Genomic DNA, 20,595 nt, shown 5'->3' on the forward strand with positions numbered 1-20,595 from the left:
ACTTCATCCTGACTTTAGTGGACTGGAGGTGGGAGGTCACATGACTCAGCCATCATATGAAGTCCTGCAGGTCAGGTGGGAATGAGAGGAATGTCTAAACCAGCCAAACACATGAGAACTGGTTCCATAAAATAAAAACTCTCTACATCGGATGAGAAAAGTCGTCACCAACGAGCCAAAAAGGTCAAATGTCAACCACAGAGCAGCATCAACAGACAGCTGGTGGAGATCCAGAGCCTTGCTCAAGGGCACGTTTCCTCTGGAGCTTCAAACCAGACTTCTCTTCCTGAATACACACCACCATGTAGTACAAACACATCACACACACACACACACACACACACACACACATCTCCACGTGCTCTGTTTGCACGTTTGCTCATGAACAACTCAACAAACTGATGATAAATGTGACATAAACGCGGGTTGTCTGAACAACAGTCTGTCCTTCCAGCCGCTTTCACAACAGTTCCAGTGATTGTTTAATCAGTCTGCACAAAACTCCGCTACTTTCTTTATCATTTTTAAGTTTTTGTGGTCACCGGTACAACTAGATAGTTCATACAGCAGCTTAAGACATTTATTTCAAGTCGTTAGGATCTATTCTCATATTCGGCGTATTAACACGAGTTTGTCAGAGTCGCATTTTGTTAAAAACTTTGATTTCATCTTTGATTATCGGCTGAACTTCGCGCCGCTGCCGCTCAGACGAGCAGCAGCTGCGGATGAGAGCGTGAAGGGAAAGTAAAGCTAACCAGCCAGAAAAGATGGTATTTTATTAAAATGAGAGCTTCTGATGGGATGTGATGCATGACGAATGTAAGATTACTTCGTAAACATTCAAATACGTGTATTACTCATATTTTAAAACGTACACAGACTTTACGTGGAGCCTCCGTACTCAGAACTGAATGATTTTATAACGGAGTTCCGTTAACAGAGAGCAGCACGCATCGGTTCTTCACTTCCTGGCATAAACGTGGTCGCTTAAAAACAAAAGCAGACGGTTTCCAGCCGTCGTTTCCAGCCGGGCTGAGAAGTTAAACCGTCACTAACACACATGTTTAATTATTCCGTGTCGGTAGTTTTTCTCTGACAGCGGGGCATCTTAGAGGAAAACCTCCGGTTTGTTCTCAAAGCTCTTTACCGGGATAATTCACATCCTGCTGGGGGAGTCGCTAGCCGCCGGCTAACAGGTACACTTGAGAGGAAAGTGGGAACTTACAGATGTGAGGAGAGGTCTCATCTGCTCGCTGTTGTCTTCATCCATCTCCGGAACACGCAGTTGAAACTCCTCTTCCTCTCCTCCGGGAGGTTAAAGCTCATCCGAGTCAGCTAACCGCCGGCTCCCCTTCTGTTTTTAGACGTTTCTCTCCTCCACTACTTTACAACTGCCTGGAATATATTAACTCCAGATGTAAAGCCCGCCCATTCTGTGATTGACAGCTCCGGACTCCGCTTACGTGGCAGAAATTGTTTCACTTCCACCAATCACAGAGCCGGAAAGTGTAATGGGCGGGGCTTTACCGGTAACAAAGCATGAGAGTTTTTCTCATTGACTTCAGGCTGCTGGCTTGTTATCAATAACACAACAGATACTGTTATTGATCCTGTAATGACAGACCAGATATTACTGATATCAACGGAAGCAAATCACTGCAGTCACCAATGAAAACAAGGAGGCCTTATCTTAAAATTATGACTTATTATCTCAAAATTATGAGGTAATAAATCATAAAATTTTATGTTTTTTTTCAATGGTGATTGCAAGGCGCTTCCGTAGATATCAGCAGTAAAAATTATATTTATTATTGATAATTACTTTATATGTTTTTTTATAAAGATTTAAGAGATTTTTACATTATTTTGAGTCAAAACATTTTTCAGTGACAGTAACTGTCTGACATTAGGCTGTTAATAAAAAAATAAATGATAATAATAATATGAATACAGCACTTGTCCAATCTGTCATATCATCATTTCATAGATAGATAGATAGATAGATTGATAGATAGATACATAGATAGATAGACAGATAGACAGATAGATAGACAGATAGATAGATAGATAGATAGATAGATAGATAGATAGATTGATAGATAGATACATAGATAGATAGATAGACAGATAGACAGATAGATAGATAGATAGATAGATAGATAGATAGATAGATAGATAGATAGACAGATAGATAGATAGACAGATAGACAGATAGATAGATAGATAGATAGATAGATAGATAGATAGATAGAGCCACTAACTTAAAAAGTGAAACGATCAGTTTGTTCGGGTCCAGTAATAAAGTGATTCAGCAGTAAAACAGGATGTATTTTCAAAAACAGATGACATAGAAAAGAAAATATGCAACCTCCTCTTCACTGATACAGGATTTTTGAGGTTTATACTGATATTAATATTTGAGAGTTCTTAAAATCTGATAATGATATAGTATATCAACCAATATTTATTATCATTACACAACCTATAACATAACTGGAAATGTACTGGGCAGCTAATCAATAAACTGATCACTATTCTCTGCTGGACAAACAGGAAAACCTTTATTAGCTCACTCTGGAAAAACAAGCTTGGAAAGTTTTGGGAAAGTTTGGCGTCCAAACTGTTGGCTGATTCTCTTTCATTATGAGTCAAAAGTTGAGTCTTTGTTCATTATGTTTGAATTATTGAAAAACAGAAACTGGACCTTAAGAATCAAGTATAAAACAATCAGTGGTGGATGATAACTAATCATATTTATTCAAGTATTGTACTTAAAGCTGCTATAATCAATATTTCTCTGCTCCTCAGTCTGATCTATACAGTGTGTAATGTGTTTGGCTCATAGTGATGAACCTACAGAGACTCTGCAGCTCCTCTCGGCTTTACGGAGCTTTATAGTGAGTTTCAGCTCATTGTTTATCTGTCCGGCTGCAACTTTACTGTTCTGGTTCACTCTCAGCGTCTCATAGCGTCGTTTTCAGAGAAAAACCTACCTGCTCACAGACACAGTTAGCTGTAGACTAGCTGGTGAACATAGTGGAGCATTTAGCAGCTAAAGAGCAGATATTTCCCTCAGGAGTTGGTGGAGAGTAAAAACAGAACTAAAAGAGAAGCACGACTCCACATGAATGATAATGTTGCTAAAAATACTTCTGTAAGCAATGGAGTATTTTTTTACTTTGATACTTTAACATACTGTTCAAGTTAAATTTGACGGCAGTAAAAACAACCTGAACACATGAGTGACGTAGAATTTACAAAAACAGAAATATTTCAACTATAAAAACTGTTTGTGCTGCTGTTGAGGGTTAAACTGGACCCAAATTAATTCATAAAATCAAAAAGTTCACATTCAATAACATTCAGTGAAATAAGTTCGGCTGTTGTTTTCTCCTGTTTGAGGTAACTTGAGGTTCTCAATGGTTTTTTTCTCCATAAACAACTAATGTATACTCATAGCATCTAACACAGTTATATATTTATATTCTGGTTCCTTTATCTACTGGAAACTCTTTATCTGCAGTAGTTTTTCTTATATCTTTACTGTTAATCTTGTATATAATTATTTTTGCCTGCAGTATTGAGCCTCGTCATCAGCATCTCATTGTTCAGATGATGTTTTTTTCACACAAATGGCAAATAAACTTAAATTTGAACCTGAAATTGATTTAAAATCTAAAGAACACACTCTTCCTGCTCGGTATAGAGACTAATCATGAGGGAATACTGTCAGGATATGAACAGGTTAAGTACTGAAAACACATCAAAAGGCATTCTGGGAAAGACAGGAAGTGGGCGAGGAACAAAAAATCACAGCTGTGAAAAGAATAAAATAAATATTGTACATAACTTGTCAGGTGAGCTGGGAAGTTGCTTTTTTCCCATCCTATCAAACAGTCCATGAATGCAGCATTATGGAGGGAAAACTGAGATATTTTAATGAAGTTCGGCTGGAAAACAGAATAATAATTGTTAAAAAGCCGACGGACTCATGATGATGGAGGAGCCACATGAAACCGGCTGCATCAGCTCAGACGCAGTCCGCCGTGTTTTTGCCTTTTGAACAGCTTATCTGTGATTAGCAGCTTCATATTTGTGTGGCGTTTCCCTCCTGCTGGTCCCGTTCACCGCCGTAATCCTGACAGATTATTTCATTACAGTAAAGTCATTGTTGTTCTAACAAAGCAGCGCGGGGGCCCCCCGGCATCCCCCACAGTCCTTTATTCTTTTTTATCTTTATATCTTTATATTCTTCAGGGAAATAATACATGAACTGGCTTTTCAAATGTCACACATTCAATTCTAGATAAAAGAACAACATTTATTACTCAAAAATCTATAAACTCTTCTGTTTGTGTCGTATTGTTTACAGTCTGAAATAAAATGCCTTTAGTCACATGTTTACATTTTTTAAATTCTTCCTTTATTCTTATCGTTATCAAATAGCATGTCATAATTATGATAAACTCGTCAACAAGAAGAATCTAATTATAAGAAAGAGAGAATCTGTCATTATTCTGAAAAACTCAAAATTACAAGAAACATTTTCATAATTATGAATTATTAATTACAAGAACGAAAGTAAAATCTAATAACTTTAAGAAACATTTGAGAAAGTTTCTCATTATGAGTCATGATTTAGCATCTGTTAAGTATAAGAAAGGAAGAGGAATTATTATTATTATTATTATTATTATTATTATTATTATTACCTGCTTGTTGATTTACAGTAATATGTTGTCTTGTGCCACATTATGTTTTGGTATCTGTTGCAAAAAATAATACAAAACTGGAAAAGAAAGGAAGAAGAACTGTCTCGAAACTCAAAGAAACTATTTTTATAATTCTGACATACTGTCGAGTTTTTACAACAAAGAAAGAAAAAACACAGTAATTAGAAACGTTGACAGTGACGTGACGTCTCCTTTGCCTCCTGCTTAGACGTCTCTTTGTGGGCGGGTTGGAGAGGACGTCGGGGAACTACCTGCACCTGAGTAGTTTAGATTATTCAGGTGTCTTCCTGTTAACCTCTTCCTCTCTCTTCCTCCCACCAGCCAGGCGGGTTAGACTTTGGTTCTGTTTTGTTTTGCTTGCACGCGCCACATACTTCACTCATCCATACGTTGCATTCATGACTGATTTAACTGACTGACATTATTACAATTTTATATTAAGTTAATACAATACATATATTTTTTAGAAGCTTTATTCACATGTGTCACTGACTCTGAGCCGGTTCGTGACAGTTAGTATGTTGAAGTCATGACTTCTATCTCACTTCCCATTATGAGATTTTATCACATTATTATGACTGAGTTCATATTTATAAAGGTGTGTTCAGACAGAAAGTGAATGTTTGTCTCGTGTCATTTGTATGAATTTGACTGTTTTTGATGTGTCGACTGTACGAACGTCGGCTGTAAGATTGTTTGAACTCACCAGAGATTTCAGACCTTTTAAATTACTTTCACATTCTGTCTGAACAGTCAGAACGAAAGAGAAACTGAATATGAGAAAATATCTCAAAACTATAAGAAAGACATCATGACTCAGTACATGACAATTTTAATAAAGACAGAAAGAAAGAAAGAAAGAAAGAGGGAGAGTTCCTCATAATTAGGAGAATATATGGAATATACAGCACTGTGCAGATGTTTTAGTCCCTTTAGATGTTTAGATCCATGATGCAGCAGCATCAGGAGACGTCTGATCATCTGCAGCAGGACAACAAACATCCAGCCAGAGTCATAAAGAACCATCTTCAGTCTCTGATCTCAACATCATGGAGTCAGTCTGGGATTAACATGACGAGACAGAAGCAGCAGAAGAAGAAGACGCAGGAACAACCGACCTGCCGACAACCTGAAACACTGAGAACTGCTGCTGGTTTAAAGACGAAGCTGCTCGCAGCAGATATTGATTCACTTTCTGCTGTTTATTAAACTTTGGATCAAGTTAACTGATCAATAAAAACTATTCAAATCATCCTCAATTTACTTTTACTGCCTAAAACTTTTGCCCAGTATATATGATAAGATCAATCAAAAATAATCAATATTTCTATTTAAATATAAATTTAATTTACATTAAACTCACCTCATGGCAACATCCGATTCATTGATTCACTATAAATTTTGGCATCTTAACAAATAATTAAAATGATCAAAATAAAGAGATAAACGTAGTAAAATGATTAGTATCTAAATCCAGTTATAACCTCGTTACAACTAGGTTTATAATATTTATGAACTGCGTTGGGCGACCAGGCGGCGTGGCGGAGTCGGCGGTCCCGTTGTCCCGGCTCGTCAGCTGGATCACGTCTCTGTCCGAGTCCGACGTGCAGCGATGGAGGAAGAGCAGAGACCATCGATGGCGGGAAAATAAACCAGTTACAATTAACCAGTTACAAAATAGTAATTACTCAAGAACTGAACAAACTAAGTTAATCTTACAGTAAACCACTGCCAATAATAACGCAAGAACACTGTAGTTCTCTGTTCTTTGTCTTTGTTTGTTTGCTTGTTTGTTTGTTTGTTTGTTTGTTTGTTCTTTGTCCTTGAAACCTGAGGGATCATGGGAAGATCATGGGTGAAGGCCCTACAGAATCAAGTACGTAATAAGAAAGAAAGATAAGCTTTATTATAATCAAGGAAAATATTGTACTTATGAGATATTATACTACAACTTATTATCTAACAATTATTACTACTACTACTATTATAATGTATTATTATATCATAATTATGAGATATTTAACAAGGAGTAAAAACTTCGGTAGTGGATTTTTTGCACAGAGCAGTGTGTGTATATATACTTGTATTACATACATTGAGGGGACGTACTACTTGTTTACACATTGTGGGGACTCAAAACACACACGTCCCCACAATGTAAATTATGAAATTTAAGGATGAAGACTTGGTTTAAGGTTAAAGTTAGGATTAGGCAAGTAATGTGTGTGTGTGTGTGTGTGTGTGTGTGTGTGTGTGTGTGTGATGTGTAAACTGATATCAGGTATTTTTCTGCTGACCTGAAGTTAAAAACAGCTCCAGTCTCTCTGGTTTTTCATTAACGGAGCAGATTAAACGGTGAGCTGTCAGCAGGAGACGAGGCGCCGCACAGCTTTCTAATTAATATCTCAGACGACCTTTGACCTGCTGTTTTACATAACCCCCGGTCCAGGTTATTGTTCAGCCCACAGCTTCTATATTAAGATGTCATCGTGGCCTGTATCTGCTGAATCAAGCACAAATATTTCCTGCTGCTGACATGAACAAATGGAAGCTGTGAAAAGAGTTATGATGTGTTTTTATTAAGTAATAAAGTGTTGAAATTTTAACAGGTACATGGATGGAAAAAGGACATTTCTATGCAAAAACATAATGGAGCAAAGAATATTGGACAAAAGACAGTTTTTTTCAGTAATTCAAATTACATAAATAACGACAGAAAAATGTCACAAAGATATCTTTAAGTGTGGACGAGATGTTTGCAGTCAGTCCACTTACAGAACTCTTAAATCAACATATTTCTTTAATCATCATGACAAATATTAAGTTAACTGCTCCTAACAACTTGTACTGTAGAGAAAACATGAACACCAATGAAGGGAAACCAAACAGACATGAATTCTGATTATCAGATTAGAATGATTGCTGTGTCTCAATTTCATGCTACACTTCATATATGTTTATTGTAGGTTTGCACATACAAGGAACTTGACTTGGTATTGTTGTGCATTACAATAAAAAATAGAAGTTAAGATAAAATACATGAAAATATACCACAAAAGACAATTAGAAAATGAAATATAGTAAATATAGTAAAAAAAAAAAAAAAATCTAACTGAAAAGAGCTCTTGAGTTAAAAAAAATGTACAAGATATTGACCAGGAATGTGCAAATGTTCACATTAATTTATAAAATGAATAATATTTTAAGTGTGGACAGTATTGTCCCACAATGCATTGCACAAAGGAAACAGAGCAGCTGTGCACTGATTCATAAAATTTTAATAAATTGAGAATGATGGTGAAGCAGCTCCAGGAAAATCTAAGAAAACAAAACCAGAGTCTACAGTCATGCTAGCAGCTCAGTGAGGCTGTGCTTGAGCCACCGTAACATCACCCACTGGTTTCTAAAGAGTGGTTTTGAAGCTCAAAGTGGGTGGGTCCATCCATCTTTGACCCCATCTGACTCCTGGCTAATCTAAAATGGGCAAAGAGGTGGAGCTGAGGTGGCCGAATGAAGCCTGGTTGCTGAAACAAGCCACCTAGCGGCTAGCGACCTATCATTCAAAGCAGCAGTGTCCTTAATTATGCATAACTTTACAGCCTTAATCAAATTTAAATGGGTGAGTTATATATAAAATTCACCCATCATACACTTGTCATGAACTGGGAAATTAGCTATAGAGACCAAAACTGTTTTTTGTACCAGTAAACATGTTTATTTCTGCTGTTTGGCATTTTAACATGGGAGTCTATGGGGATTGATCTGCTCTTGGAGCCTCAAGTGGCCGTTCGGGGAACTGCAGTTTTTGGCACTTCCATGTTGGCTTCATTTTCCAGCCCTGAAGGTTGCTGCATGTGTTTAACAGGTGTGATTTTTCCAACTTAGTTTAGCGTGTTAGCATGCCAACATTTGTTAATTAGCAGTAAACGTAAAGTACAGCTGAGCCTGATGGGAATGTCTTTAGTTTGGCAGGTATTTGCTCTTAAACCAAAGTAATGGACAAATTGAATCAACTGAGAATTGAGAGTCACTAAAGTTATTACAGGTCATGAACATGTGAATATTTCAATAAAGTCAACCTCATGGTGGCGCTAGAGGAGAAGTCAGTAGGATCCTTCCTCTGAGGGACATGAATGTTTGTCACAAAGTTAAAATCAACATTTTATTTCTTTCACTTATATTCCAAAATCACAGTTAGATGGACATCCATTGGTGCAACTATTTTATCATTTCCTGTCTCATAAAACAGTCAAATACTTTGATTTGTTGAATACTGTATGTATGTACTGTAGCTTAGAATCAAGACACAGTTCAAGATTTTATTGATGTTATACAACTGCAGCTCCCATGATGCTTTAAAGATATGCCAGTAGCTGTAAACTATGCAATATATTGTTGTTATATTGTTGTTGAATAATAAACAACCAATAATCAATAACCATGACAACAGACACAGAGGATGGCAACAGTTTGATATTTATTTCAGATGTTAAAACAATATTTAACAGTTCTATAAGTGACAAATCATTGGAAATAAGCAATAAATATTCCTAATATCTAAATAATATCCATAGCAGCACATTAAGTGTATCTACGTTGTTTTTACAGAAGCACTTTTTCTTTTCCCTTTTTAACCATTAACTTAAAGGAACAGTTCAATATTTTAAGAATTCAGCACAGAGCTGCAGTCAGGATGTGGTTAGCCTAGCTTAGCATAAAGACTGGAAGCAGCAGCAGGAAACAGCTCAAAAATACACCAACCAACATCTCTACATCTCACTAATTAACATATTTTCTCTCGTTTTGTTTAATCTATACATAAATGTAGAAACAACAGTTTGTGGAGCTCGGAGGAGTGAAGTGCCGGAACTAATTCTTAACAAACAACAGCGTATCCATCCACTCAGCACGTTTTGGTTTTGGTCTCTGACTCGACTACATTCAAAATCAAAATCAAAATAAAGAATTAACTCATGTTTACAGTCAAATATCTTTTGACTGTCTGATGGTCTTCTGATAAACCCTTCCACCTCTGTCAGATATTTATTTATGTTTATGAGATCTGAAAGGCTTTTAGATTTGTTAGCATGTTTTCTAGTAGTGTGATAAGTTGAATTTCTTCCTCCCTAGAGTCAGTTGGGTGTGTTTAACATTGTACAGTGTTGTTTTGTTATGCAGCGTGTCTCTTCTATTAGAAAACAAGAATGAATCTTATACAGTATATAATGATATATAACATGGTGTCTGAACACACCTTGCTGTTTGTCATGTAAACAAAACAAAAGAGATGATATTGACCCTAGGATGGTGAGGGACCATGAGCATATGATCTCATGCAGGGATGCTCCTGTAAGTATTACGGTGGAAACAGCAGTGATAGCGGAAGTTTCTATCTATGAGAAAACTGTAATCAGACAAGCACACAGACTGCTGAAGGACCAATCACATGTTTTATACTCTGAGTATGAACTTTTACCCTCCGGTAGACGTTGTGGAGCCAGTAAATGCAAAACCAACCGTCACCAGCTCTCCTTTGTTTGTCCCTGCGTAAGACTGCAGAACAAAGGAGCAGTGTGACTTTTTAATCTGTCCATCGTTGGTTAGTTTTATTCCCAGTGAAACATGGTTCCATGTGCAGTACTGATGGTTTTATTTAATTATGACTTTGCCTCCTTTGCACGTCTGTTTTATTAAATGTTTTTTATTGTTTTTATCCTTTTAAACACACCCTGCTACATGACTGACAGGTCGCTGTGTTTTACTAGTTCAGGAACTGGGTAAACTCTATGTACCAGGGTAGAGAAGTGTATTGTGTATTTTGTATGTGTATATATTTATTACCTTGTATTTTTCTACATGCAGCTGTAGCAACACTAAGAGACTCATTTCCCCTCTAAGACAATAAAGTATCTTATCTCATTTTCCTGATGAGGTCAAAACTTTCCTTCTTTTAGTCAAATCAAGTTTTTGAGACTGAGGACGCGTTTTTTTTCTTCCTGTATTGAATCTGTTGTCCTACATCTGGTATAAATATAGGATGGGATGTGCACACAATTACCTCTCAATTTAAAGGTTTAGTAACCTGCAGGGAGTTTACGTCCCCGTTTCTAAACTGCAGCCCTCCTGTCAATAAAACAGAGTTAATAAAGTGCTCCGTGATGCAGAAAAGAGGAATAAATACACTAAATAGTGTATTTACAATTAAAAAGCAGCAAGAGAAAAAGTGCAAATATGCAAATAATGTTCTGATTACAAATGATTAATACAGTTACTAATACTGTTAATAATACTATTATTAAGACTGCTTAGAAAATATTATTTTATACTCTGCAACAGCTTAAATATCTTAATGAATCTATGCTGCAAGGAAACGTCTTCTTGTCTCAGCAAATGATGGAAATGAATTTAACTTATTTTCCAAATGTCACTGACTTTCAAAAGGACACAAGAGTGTTTTTAAGTGTTTGAGTTTATGAGGATAGTTTTGTTTTTTAGCTTCATAACTTCCTCTGAAAACTCTCTGAAAACTCTCTGATCCTCCAGGAGCAGAAAATACAGTTTGATCTTCATCTGAGATCTTAAATATGTCAAACTGAAATACAGAAAACGTGAGTTTTTACTGTCACTGAGAATTAAAATCCTTCTTACAAACATATTTTAACTGTAAAACCTCCTTTGATTCTTCTCACTTGAAGCTTCTGAGACGCTACGATGTGGCCAAAAGTTTGTGGACACTGATCATCCCAGCTCGTATCATCATTTCATCATCACAGAGAATAAAATACTCAGACGGTGTTTCAACAACACTTCCTGCTTTAAGGATCCTTCAAGGATTAATTGGATAGAAACATGTTTTCTTTGCTGCACCTTAAAAACGTTTTTTTCATCCAGTTGTAATTTGTTGTTGTTGTAACTTAATATAAACAAATATAACTGATAATAAACTTTAAAAATTTGTTTTAATTATTGAATTAATCTTGAACTGAACTTTATTTCAGTCTTCAAGTCACTGAAAAACAAAAACTGATAAAAAAAAATATAAAATAATAATATAGAATTATAATAATGATAATGATCATTAAAAAAAACTATTAATGGAAGTTATAAGTAAATTTCAAAAAAATATTATAGCAACCATCTTTGTTTGGTTTAGAATAAAGAAGTTAAGAAGTTAAGAACTGGTTAAAATCATTTTTGTCCAGATGGTTATATAATAATAATAATAATAATAATAATAATAATAATACAGAAATAAAATCAAAAGACAAAAAACAAAACAAACATAATAAAAATCTAAAATGTGCAGCATATAAAACACAATAAGATAAAATCAGTGAAAGGTTTTTGAGGAAATGTTGTCAAACCAACTTCTTATTAATTTTATTATTTTATTGTTGTAAACTGGTTTTCATGTCTTTATTTTGTTGTTTTATGGTTTCTGCTGTAAACTGTTGTTTTTAAATGTGATTTATGAATAAACAGTCTCTGGTTATTGATTATTGATAGGAGGTGATGCTTTGCTCTGTGGAACGAACTGGGCCTGAAGCTCACCGCCTCCGTCTCCTCCCAGTGTTCCCAGCAGATGTTGGAGTCTGGCTGCAGGGATTCGGAGCGTCGTCCCGCAGCTGTTGGACGGTGTTAACAGGAAATCAAAATGTTTTCCATGACAACACCTGCGGTCCTCAGCTCGAGTTTCACGTCACCCTCAGAATTAAAGGTCTCTGGTTTGGACCGGACCCTGCTGGCGCCCTCCGCTGGTCCGGCAGCGCTCAGCTTAGCTCAGTCCTTCTCCTCCTCTTCCTCATCGTCATCATCGCCCCCGGCTCTCCCGCGGCCGGTTGGAGGTCAGCCGGCAGGTGGAGGCCTTCGTGGGCGGGGCTTAGCGTCAGCAGCTTCCTCAGGTGAGCGAGGACCAGGTGCTTCATGCTGTCTGACGGCTTAGAGCGAGTCAGAGCAATGGATTCTGGGAGATCAGGTCTGAGAGGAAGGACAGAGAGAAACACAGAGAGGTGAGCACAACTCAAGGGCCTCTCACTAGCTTTCTTCTGGAGCTTTCAACAGGATCTCATGTTCTTCCCCAGCAGATATTTGACAACGAAAACTGAACAAATTCATTTCACTGATGAAAACTGTGAGATCTGGTTGAAAGCTCCAGAAAAAAAATGTATTTAGAGATTTTTGTTTGGTCAGAAGGCTTTTACTACTACTACTACTACTACTACAGTACTACTACTACTACTACTACAGTACTACTACAGTACTACTACTACAGTACTACTGCTGCTACTACTGCTACCAGTACTTATAGTACTACTGCTACCAGTACTACTATTACTGCTGTTACTCTGCAGCTGCAACAACTAGTACTACTAGTAAGATTACTACTAATATCGCTGCTACTATTTATGGTACAACAATTACTATTATTACTACTACCACTGCTGCAGTACTACTACTATTTTTCTTGCTACTGTACTACTACTGCTGCTAATACTTCTCCTTATGTAACTAATATTAATGCTACTACTTTTGGTATTGCAAATACTATTACTATCAGTCCTGTTACTGTACTACTACTAGTACTGCTCTCACAGCTGATAGCAGTACTGCTACTAATACTACTACAGTAACTTAACTTTCACGAGTCCTACAACTGCTACTACTTTTACTACAATTACTACTACCACTAGTACTGTAGCAGTAGCAATACTACTGTTATTACTCCTACCAATACTTCCCTTTAACTTCCTCTAATGCTGATACTTTGGGTACAGCTAATACTATTACTACCAGTCCTGCTACTGGTCCTACTGGTACTGCTCCTAGTACAGCTGTTACTATCACCACCACTACAAGTCCTACTTCTGCTACTACTACATTACTACTACTATTGCACGACTACAGTACTAATACTACTGTTATTACTGCTGCTGCAACTACTGATGCTACTATCACTAATACTTCTACTACTGCTACTACAGTAATTCATTGCACTGCTACTGCTGATACTACTGCTATTACTGCAGCTACTACCAATACTCTAGTACTACTATCTTCCTACTAATACTACGGTTAGTGCGTCTATTTTTGCAGTATATTAGTATTGAAGTACTCATGCAGTCTTTTTACTGCGTCATCGTGTATTATCAGGTCGTGTTGGCGTGTTTCAATCAGATATGTGTGTGTTTCAGGTACAGGTGTGTTTACCTGTTGAGTCTGCAGTGGTGTCTGTTGTGGAGGCAGAGGCCCTGCAGCTGGGGGCCGGGGGGCCGGTGGGGACACCCAGGACCCCTCAGGTTCCTGGACAGAGCCGACAGAGAGTCTCTGTAGATCAGTCCACGCCGTGACGACACGACGGGACAGTGGTGACACGTCGCAAACTGAAGTATAAACACAGAGGAAGAAGGTTTTATTGACAGTTTATGGCTTTGATGGATGTATCAGCAAATGATTGATGGTTATTTACATGTTACAGGTTGCAGACTGGATTTATTTTGGTCTTTAAAGGGACTTGAAGTCCAGTCTAGTGCCCCCATCAGGCTGTAATGTTCATTACACGCCAAAAAACTAAACTCTCAGATGAAAATGGAGAGACGTGTTCTTTTTAGTCTCAGGATGAACATAAATCATGGATGTATAATAAGAGCTGGATAGGGCGCCGCAGCCAATTGCCTTGCAGCCAGTTTTTCCCAGTGGCCACTCGCGGTATTGCAGCAAAAAATCCCCCTGCGGATCCCCCCCCCCAAAAAAGGATTTCCTCCATAGACCACCACTGTAAAAGAGACGCCTCGAACTGCAGACGTCAATTATGACTCTTTCTGTTATGAACTTTTGATCCATGGAGGTTTTATGTTTGTAAAACTTTCCTCGAGCCGAGAAAAGTGATTTAAAAATCCGTGACGTCATCGCAATGTAAAGTCTATGGGCCGAGCGGGAACTTGTGGGCGGGGCCAGCGGGGGAAACACTACTACGCATATTCAGTGGGGCGCACAACGCGGAAGCAAACCTGGAAGCTAGAAACCTTTTTGGCGAATGTGCCAGGCGAGCAGTTCCTACAGGACTGAATGTGTATCCAGCTCTTATAATACATCCATGACATAAATATCCAGAACTTTAGTAACAGGCTATGTACCACAGTCCTTTAAAGTAGCTGTAATTAAACCTCTTCTTAAAAAGCCTACTCTTGATTCAGGTGTTTTAGCCAATTATAGACCTATATCTAACCTTCCATTTCTATCCAAGATCCTTGAGAAAGCAGTCTCTAATCAGTTATGTGACTTTCTACATAACAATAGTTTATTTGAGGATTTTCAGTCAGGATTTAGAGCACATCATAGCACAGAGACAGCACTGGTGAAAGTCACAAATGACCTCCTAACTGCATCAGACAAAGGATTTGTCTCTATACTTGTCCTGTTAGATCTTAGTGCTGCATTTGACACAATTGACCATCAAATCCTTTTGCAGAGACTGGAACATTTAATTGGCATTAAAGGAACTGCATTAAGCTGGTTTAAGTCCTATTTATCAGACCGATTTCAGTTTGTACATGTGAATGATGAATCCTCCGTGCAGGCAAGGGTTAGACACGGAGTTCCACAAGGTTCTGTACTTGGACCAATTCTATTCACCTTATATATGCTTCCTTTAGGTAATATTATTAGGAAACACTCCATAAATTTTCATTGTTACGCAGACGATACCCAACTATATTTATCAATGAAGCCAGATGAACCCAATCAGTTAAACAAACTCCAAACATGCCTTAACGACATAAAGACCTGGATGACCTGCAATTTTCTACTACTAAATTCAGATAAAACTGAAGTTATTGTGCTTGGCCCTAAACACCTTAGAAACACATTATCTAATGATAAAGCTGCTCTGGATGGCATTACCCTGGCCTCCAGCACCACCGTAAGGAATCTGGGAGTTATCTTTGATCAGGATATGTCCTTTAACTCCCACATAAATCAAATTTCAAGGACTGCCTTTTTTCACTTACGTAATATCACAAAAATCAGGCACATCCTGTCCCAAAAAGATGCAGAAAAACTAGTTCACGCATTTGTTACTTCTAGGCTGGATTATTGCAATTCCTTATTATCAGGCTGCCCTAACAAGTCTCTAAAGACTCTCCAGCTGGTCCAGAATGCAGCTGCACGTGTATTGACTAAAACTAGAAAAAGAGACCACATTTCTCCCATTTTAGCTTCACTACATTGGCTTCCTGTAAAATCTAGAATAGAATTTAAAATCCTTCTCCTAACTTACAAAGCCCTTAATGGTCAGACACCATCATATCTTGAAGAGCTCATAATACCGTATTATCCCACTAGAACACTGCGCTCCCAGTATGCAGGCTTACTGGTGGTCCCTACAGTCTTTAAAAGTAGAATGGGAGGCAGAGCCTTCAGCTATCAGGCTCCTCTTCTATGGAACCATCTACCGGATTCAGTCCGGGGTGCAGACACCCTCTCTATGTTTAAGAGTAGGCTTAAAACTTTCCTTTTTGATAAAGCTTATAGTTAGGGCCGACCAGGCTCGCCTTGGATCAGCCCTTAGTTATGCTGCTATAGGCCTAGACTACTGGGGGACTTCCCATGATGCACTGAGCTCCTCTCTCCTCCTCCTCCTCTCCATCTGTATGCATTCATGTAACATCAATGCTTGTCACTAACTTTGCTTCTTCCCCGGAGTTTTTTGTGCTTTCTCATCTCACAGAAAAACCTGACTCCCGGGCCGAACCTTCGCGGTCCTTCACAGTCCTGATGGCATCCTTCCCTGGCTGTTGCTGCTTGTGCTTGTTGTTGTTTGTTGTTGTCATTGTTTTTCTTCTGTCCCCCCTCCCCCTTTCCCTCTCTCTTTCTCTCTCTCAACCCAACCGGTCAAAGCAGATGGCCGCCCACCAAGAGCCGGGGTCTGCTTGAGGTTTCTACCCGTTAAAGGGGAGTTTTTCCTTACCGCTGTCGCCAAGTGCTTGCTCATGGGGGAACTGTTGGGTCTCTGTAAATTAAAGAGTATGGTCTGACCTGCTCTATGTGAAAAGTGCCTTGAGATGACTTCTGTTGTGATATGGCGCTATATAAATAAAGATTGATTGATTAAATAAAGATTGATTGAATTTATTCCACAAACGTCCACAAGGGGGCTCATGTCTGACTTCACTGACTGACGCTGTAGTTTTTTAATCACAGACTAAAACAAACACAAAGAAAATAAGTTTATTAAGACGTTACTTGAATGGTGTAGAAACAATATCAAACCGTATAAAGTTGCAGAGATACATGTATGTAGAAATAAATACAGGACATTAAAATTAATTATTATTATTACTTGAAGTGATGATTAGATGCATAATTTGATGAGCAAATGTTGCAGCGATCATCGTGAACATGTTTGTATCTTGTGGTTTTCAGTCTAACTGAACTGGATTCTCTCTGCAGTGAGTTTCAGTGTCGCTACGAGCTGATTTTCACCGAGATGAAGTGAAAGCAGCGGCTGCCTGTAAAAGATGGAACTGAAACTGAAACCTGGTGAGGAGCAGGAACGTGAAGAATCCAGGACAGATTTATTATTCAGACACGTGTGATGTGATGTTGAGTTTCCTGTCAGCAGAATCTCAGAGGAGCTTCAGTCTAAATAGAACACAGACCTACTTCTGCTTTAATTAGACCTCAACGTCCTCCGACTGCAGCTGACACAGAAACGCTGCGATGAGACTCAAACCCCAATATAAATCTATTCCAATCATAATTATATTCAATTATTGGTTTTTTAGAAGCTTCTTTAACCAAATTAATACTCAATTTCTTGCAAATATATAAATGAAATTGACTTTAAATTGTGTTTTGATGTTATAAATGTACTGCTGGTTTGTTAATTATATTACAGAACAGATGTTATGTCTGTTTGCAGAGTTCAGTGAATTATTGAACAATATTTACAATTATAACTGTTTTTTTTTTAAATATAAATGACACCGTACAGGCTAAATTGAATAGTACATGTGTATACTGTATGTTTTTTACTACTGGAAGTATTTATGGTTACTTTACACTTATTAATGTACATTTTTTGTTATGATGAAGAGAAATAATTGTTATTTTCTCTTCTCTATTTGTTAATCACTGATTTCAAACAACAACAAATTGTTTCCATCTTTTCTTTTTCATGTTTTCTGTTCAACGTTTCCCTTTTTATACGCTGTTAAAAATGAATACACTTTAAAAATGCTCTGTAACTGAAATAGTTACTGAATAAAGTGTTATTTAATAAAGTGAACTGAACTGATTATATTCCACACAATATGCATGAATAAATACATAAACATAATATATAGAGAGATATATTTATGATTGTTTTTAAATATATTTTGTTATTGTTGTTGTTATTTTGATCTTTCTGTGTCACAGTGGAGAGTTTTAGTTTCCTGCGATTATCTAAATGTCTGTTTCAAGATTAACCTAGTTTTATTAAAATGTTTTATGACGGGTATTTATTTGATTTTATTATTCATCTGTTTCTGTTGGTTTTTACTTGATTGTCTTATTTTTATTTATCTTTTATTGCTTCAGAGACGTTTTATTGTTAAAGCACATTTGAAAATCTGTTTTATCTAGTTTTTATTTTTACTTATTATTATTTTATTTAAAATAAATCTACTTTATTGTTTATGTCTCAAATTGTTTTACTGTTTATATTAATATGTGGTTTATTATCGGCTTGTATGTCATCTGTAAAGCACTTTAGGACCATTAACGTGTATAAAAGCTGCTGTACAAGTGAAGTTTATGATTGATTGATAAATTGGACCAATATAAAGATACTGGTGTCACTTTAACAGCTTTACCAAACATCGTTTTAGGTTTGTCAGTTTTAATCTGTTTATGAGATAAAATAAAATAATTTACAACTGATCACTGGTCTGCTTTATATTTTACAGGCGTTGCTGTTTTTGTGTCCACCTCTGATCTATAATATATATCCATATAAATGAGGCTTAAAAGCTGGTAAACTGATTTAATGTGACATCAAGAAAACACTGGAACTGAACTGACAGTTTTTCCTGCTTATTAAATGATGGAAACATTAACATGACGACGGATCGTCTCCTCTCTGCTGCGTCTCTGAGTCACATCAAGAGAACATTTATTTAAAGTAACAAAGGTTTCAATCAGAATAAAACACACAAACATTTTACAAAATGACTGAATGAATGATTTAAAATAAAATTTGTTTACTCACTGAGACGAATGTGGCCATGTCGCTGCTGTCGGTCTGAGTTATTAGAGATTAAGAGTGTGTGTGTGTGTGTGTGTGTGTGTGTGTGTGTGTGTGTGTGTGTGTGTGTGTGTGTGCGCTCCTCCGTCTGTCCTCATAATGTGTGATGTCATCAGGAGGGCGGAGCCACATCTAGACAGTGATGTCATTATTTGAGATTTCCAGCAAAATGTAATCTAGAGCCAGATTGAGGATTAAAGACAGAAACACACACACACACACACACACACACACACACACACACACACAGACACACATCATCCAGTATATATATATATATATATATATATATATACATATGGACATTCATGCACGTGCATCAGTGTGTGAGGACATTAATCTCTCACACACACATTTGTAGTTCTTTACTTATGAGGACCGTCAGTGATATAATACATGTCCAAACCTCCAGCCTGAAACCATAAAACCAAGTCTGAACCCTCTGATGTCTCCACTTTGCAAACATGTCCTCATCTCCCAAAAATGTCCAAAGTGTCTTCATTTTCCAAAACATCTCTTCACTTTCCCAAAATGCCCTCACTGTCTATAAATGTCATCACTTCCCAAAAATGTCCTCACATTTTTAAAAATGTCCCCACTTTCCCAAAATTACCCATAAATTCCTCATATTTTGAAACATGAGGAATTTTTAGGTCAATAAGGTGTATAATGGATCCACTATACACTTTCTAAAAATGTCCCCACTTTCCCAAAATCTCTTCCCAAAAATACCCTGAATAGTCGTTGTTTCCAAAAATGTCCTCACTTTCTAAAAAAATTCCCACTTTATAAAAAAGTTGCCACTTTATAAAAAAGTTGCCACTTTATAAAAATGTCCCACTTTATAAAAATGTCCCACTTTCAAAAAATGTCCTCACTTTCTAAAAATGTCCCACTTTATAAAAAAGTTGCCACTTTATAAAAAAGTTGCCACTTTCTAAAAATGTCCGGCTTTCTAAAAAATGTCCCACTTTACAAAAATGTCCCACTTTATAAAAAAGTCCTCACTTTCTAAAAATGTCCTCACTTTCTAAAAATGTCCGGCTTTCTAAAAAATGTCCCACTTTATAAAAATGTCCCACTTTATAAAAATGTCCTCACTTTCTAAAAATGTCCTCACTTTCTAAAAATGTCCGGCTTTCTAAAAATGTCCCACTTTATAAAAATGTCCCACTTTAGAAAAAAATTGCCACTCTCTAAAAATGTCCCACATTATAAAAAAGTAGCCACTTTCTAAAAATGTCCCACTTTATAAAAAAGTCCCACTTCATAAAAATGTCCCACTTTATAAAAATGTTGCCACTTTATAAAAATGTCCTACTTTATAAAAAAGTCCCACTTCATAAAAATGTCCCACTTTATAAAAAAGTTGCCACTTTATAAAAATGTCCTCACTTTCTAAAAATGTCCTCACTTTCTAAAAATGTCCCACTTTATAAAAAAGTTGTCACTTTCTAAAAATGTCCCACTTTCTAAAAAAGTTTCCACTTTCTAAAAATGTCCCACTTTATAAAAAAGTTGCCACTTTCTAAAAATGTCCCACTTTATAAAAAAGTTGCCACTTTCTAAAAATGTCCC

At 36.9% G+C, this 20,595-nt stretch overlaps 1 protein-coding gene across 1 annotated transcript in view; it reads right to left on the reverse strand.

Moving 5' to 3' along the window:
* Positions 1 to 1,399, reverse strand: part of slc4a7 (solute carrier family 4 member 7) — a 56,357-nt gene extending 54,958 nt beyond the window's left edge. Inside the window, exon 1 of the mRNA XM_067600294.1 lies at positions 1,226 to 1,399. Within this exon, the coding sequence (XP_067456395.1) occupies positions 1,226 to 1,270 (45 nt within the window). The 5' untranslated portion in view covers positions 1,271 to 1,399. The remainder of the gene's footprint in view (positions 1 to 1,225) is intronic.
* Positions 1,400 to 20,595: the final 19,196 nt, after the last annotated feature.

This window comes from Thunnus thynnus, chromosome 10, assembly GCF_963924715.1.
Source record: "Thunnus thynnus chromosome 10, fThuThy2.1, whole genome shotgun sequence".
Taxonomy (NCBI): Eukaryota; Metazoa; Chordata; class Actinopteri; order Scombriformes; family Scombridae; genus Thunnus; species Thunnus thynnus.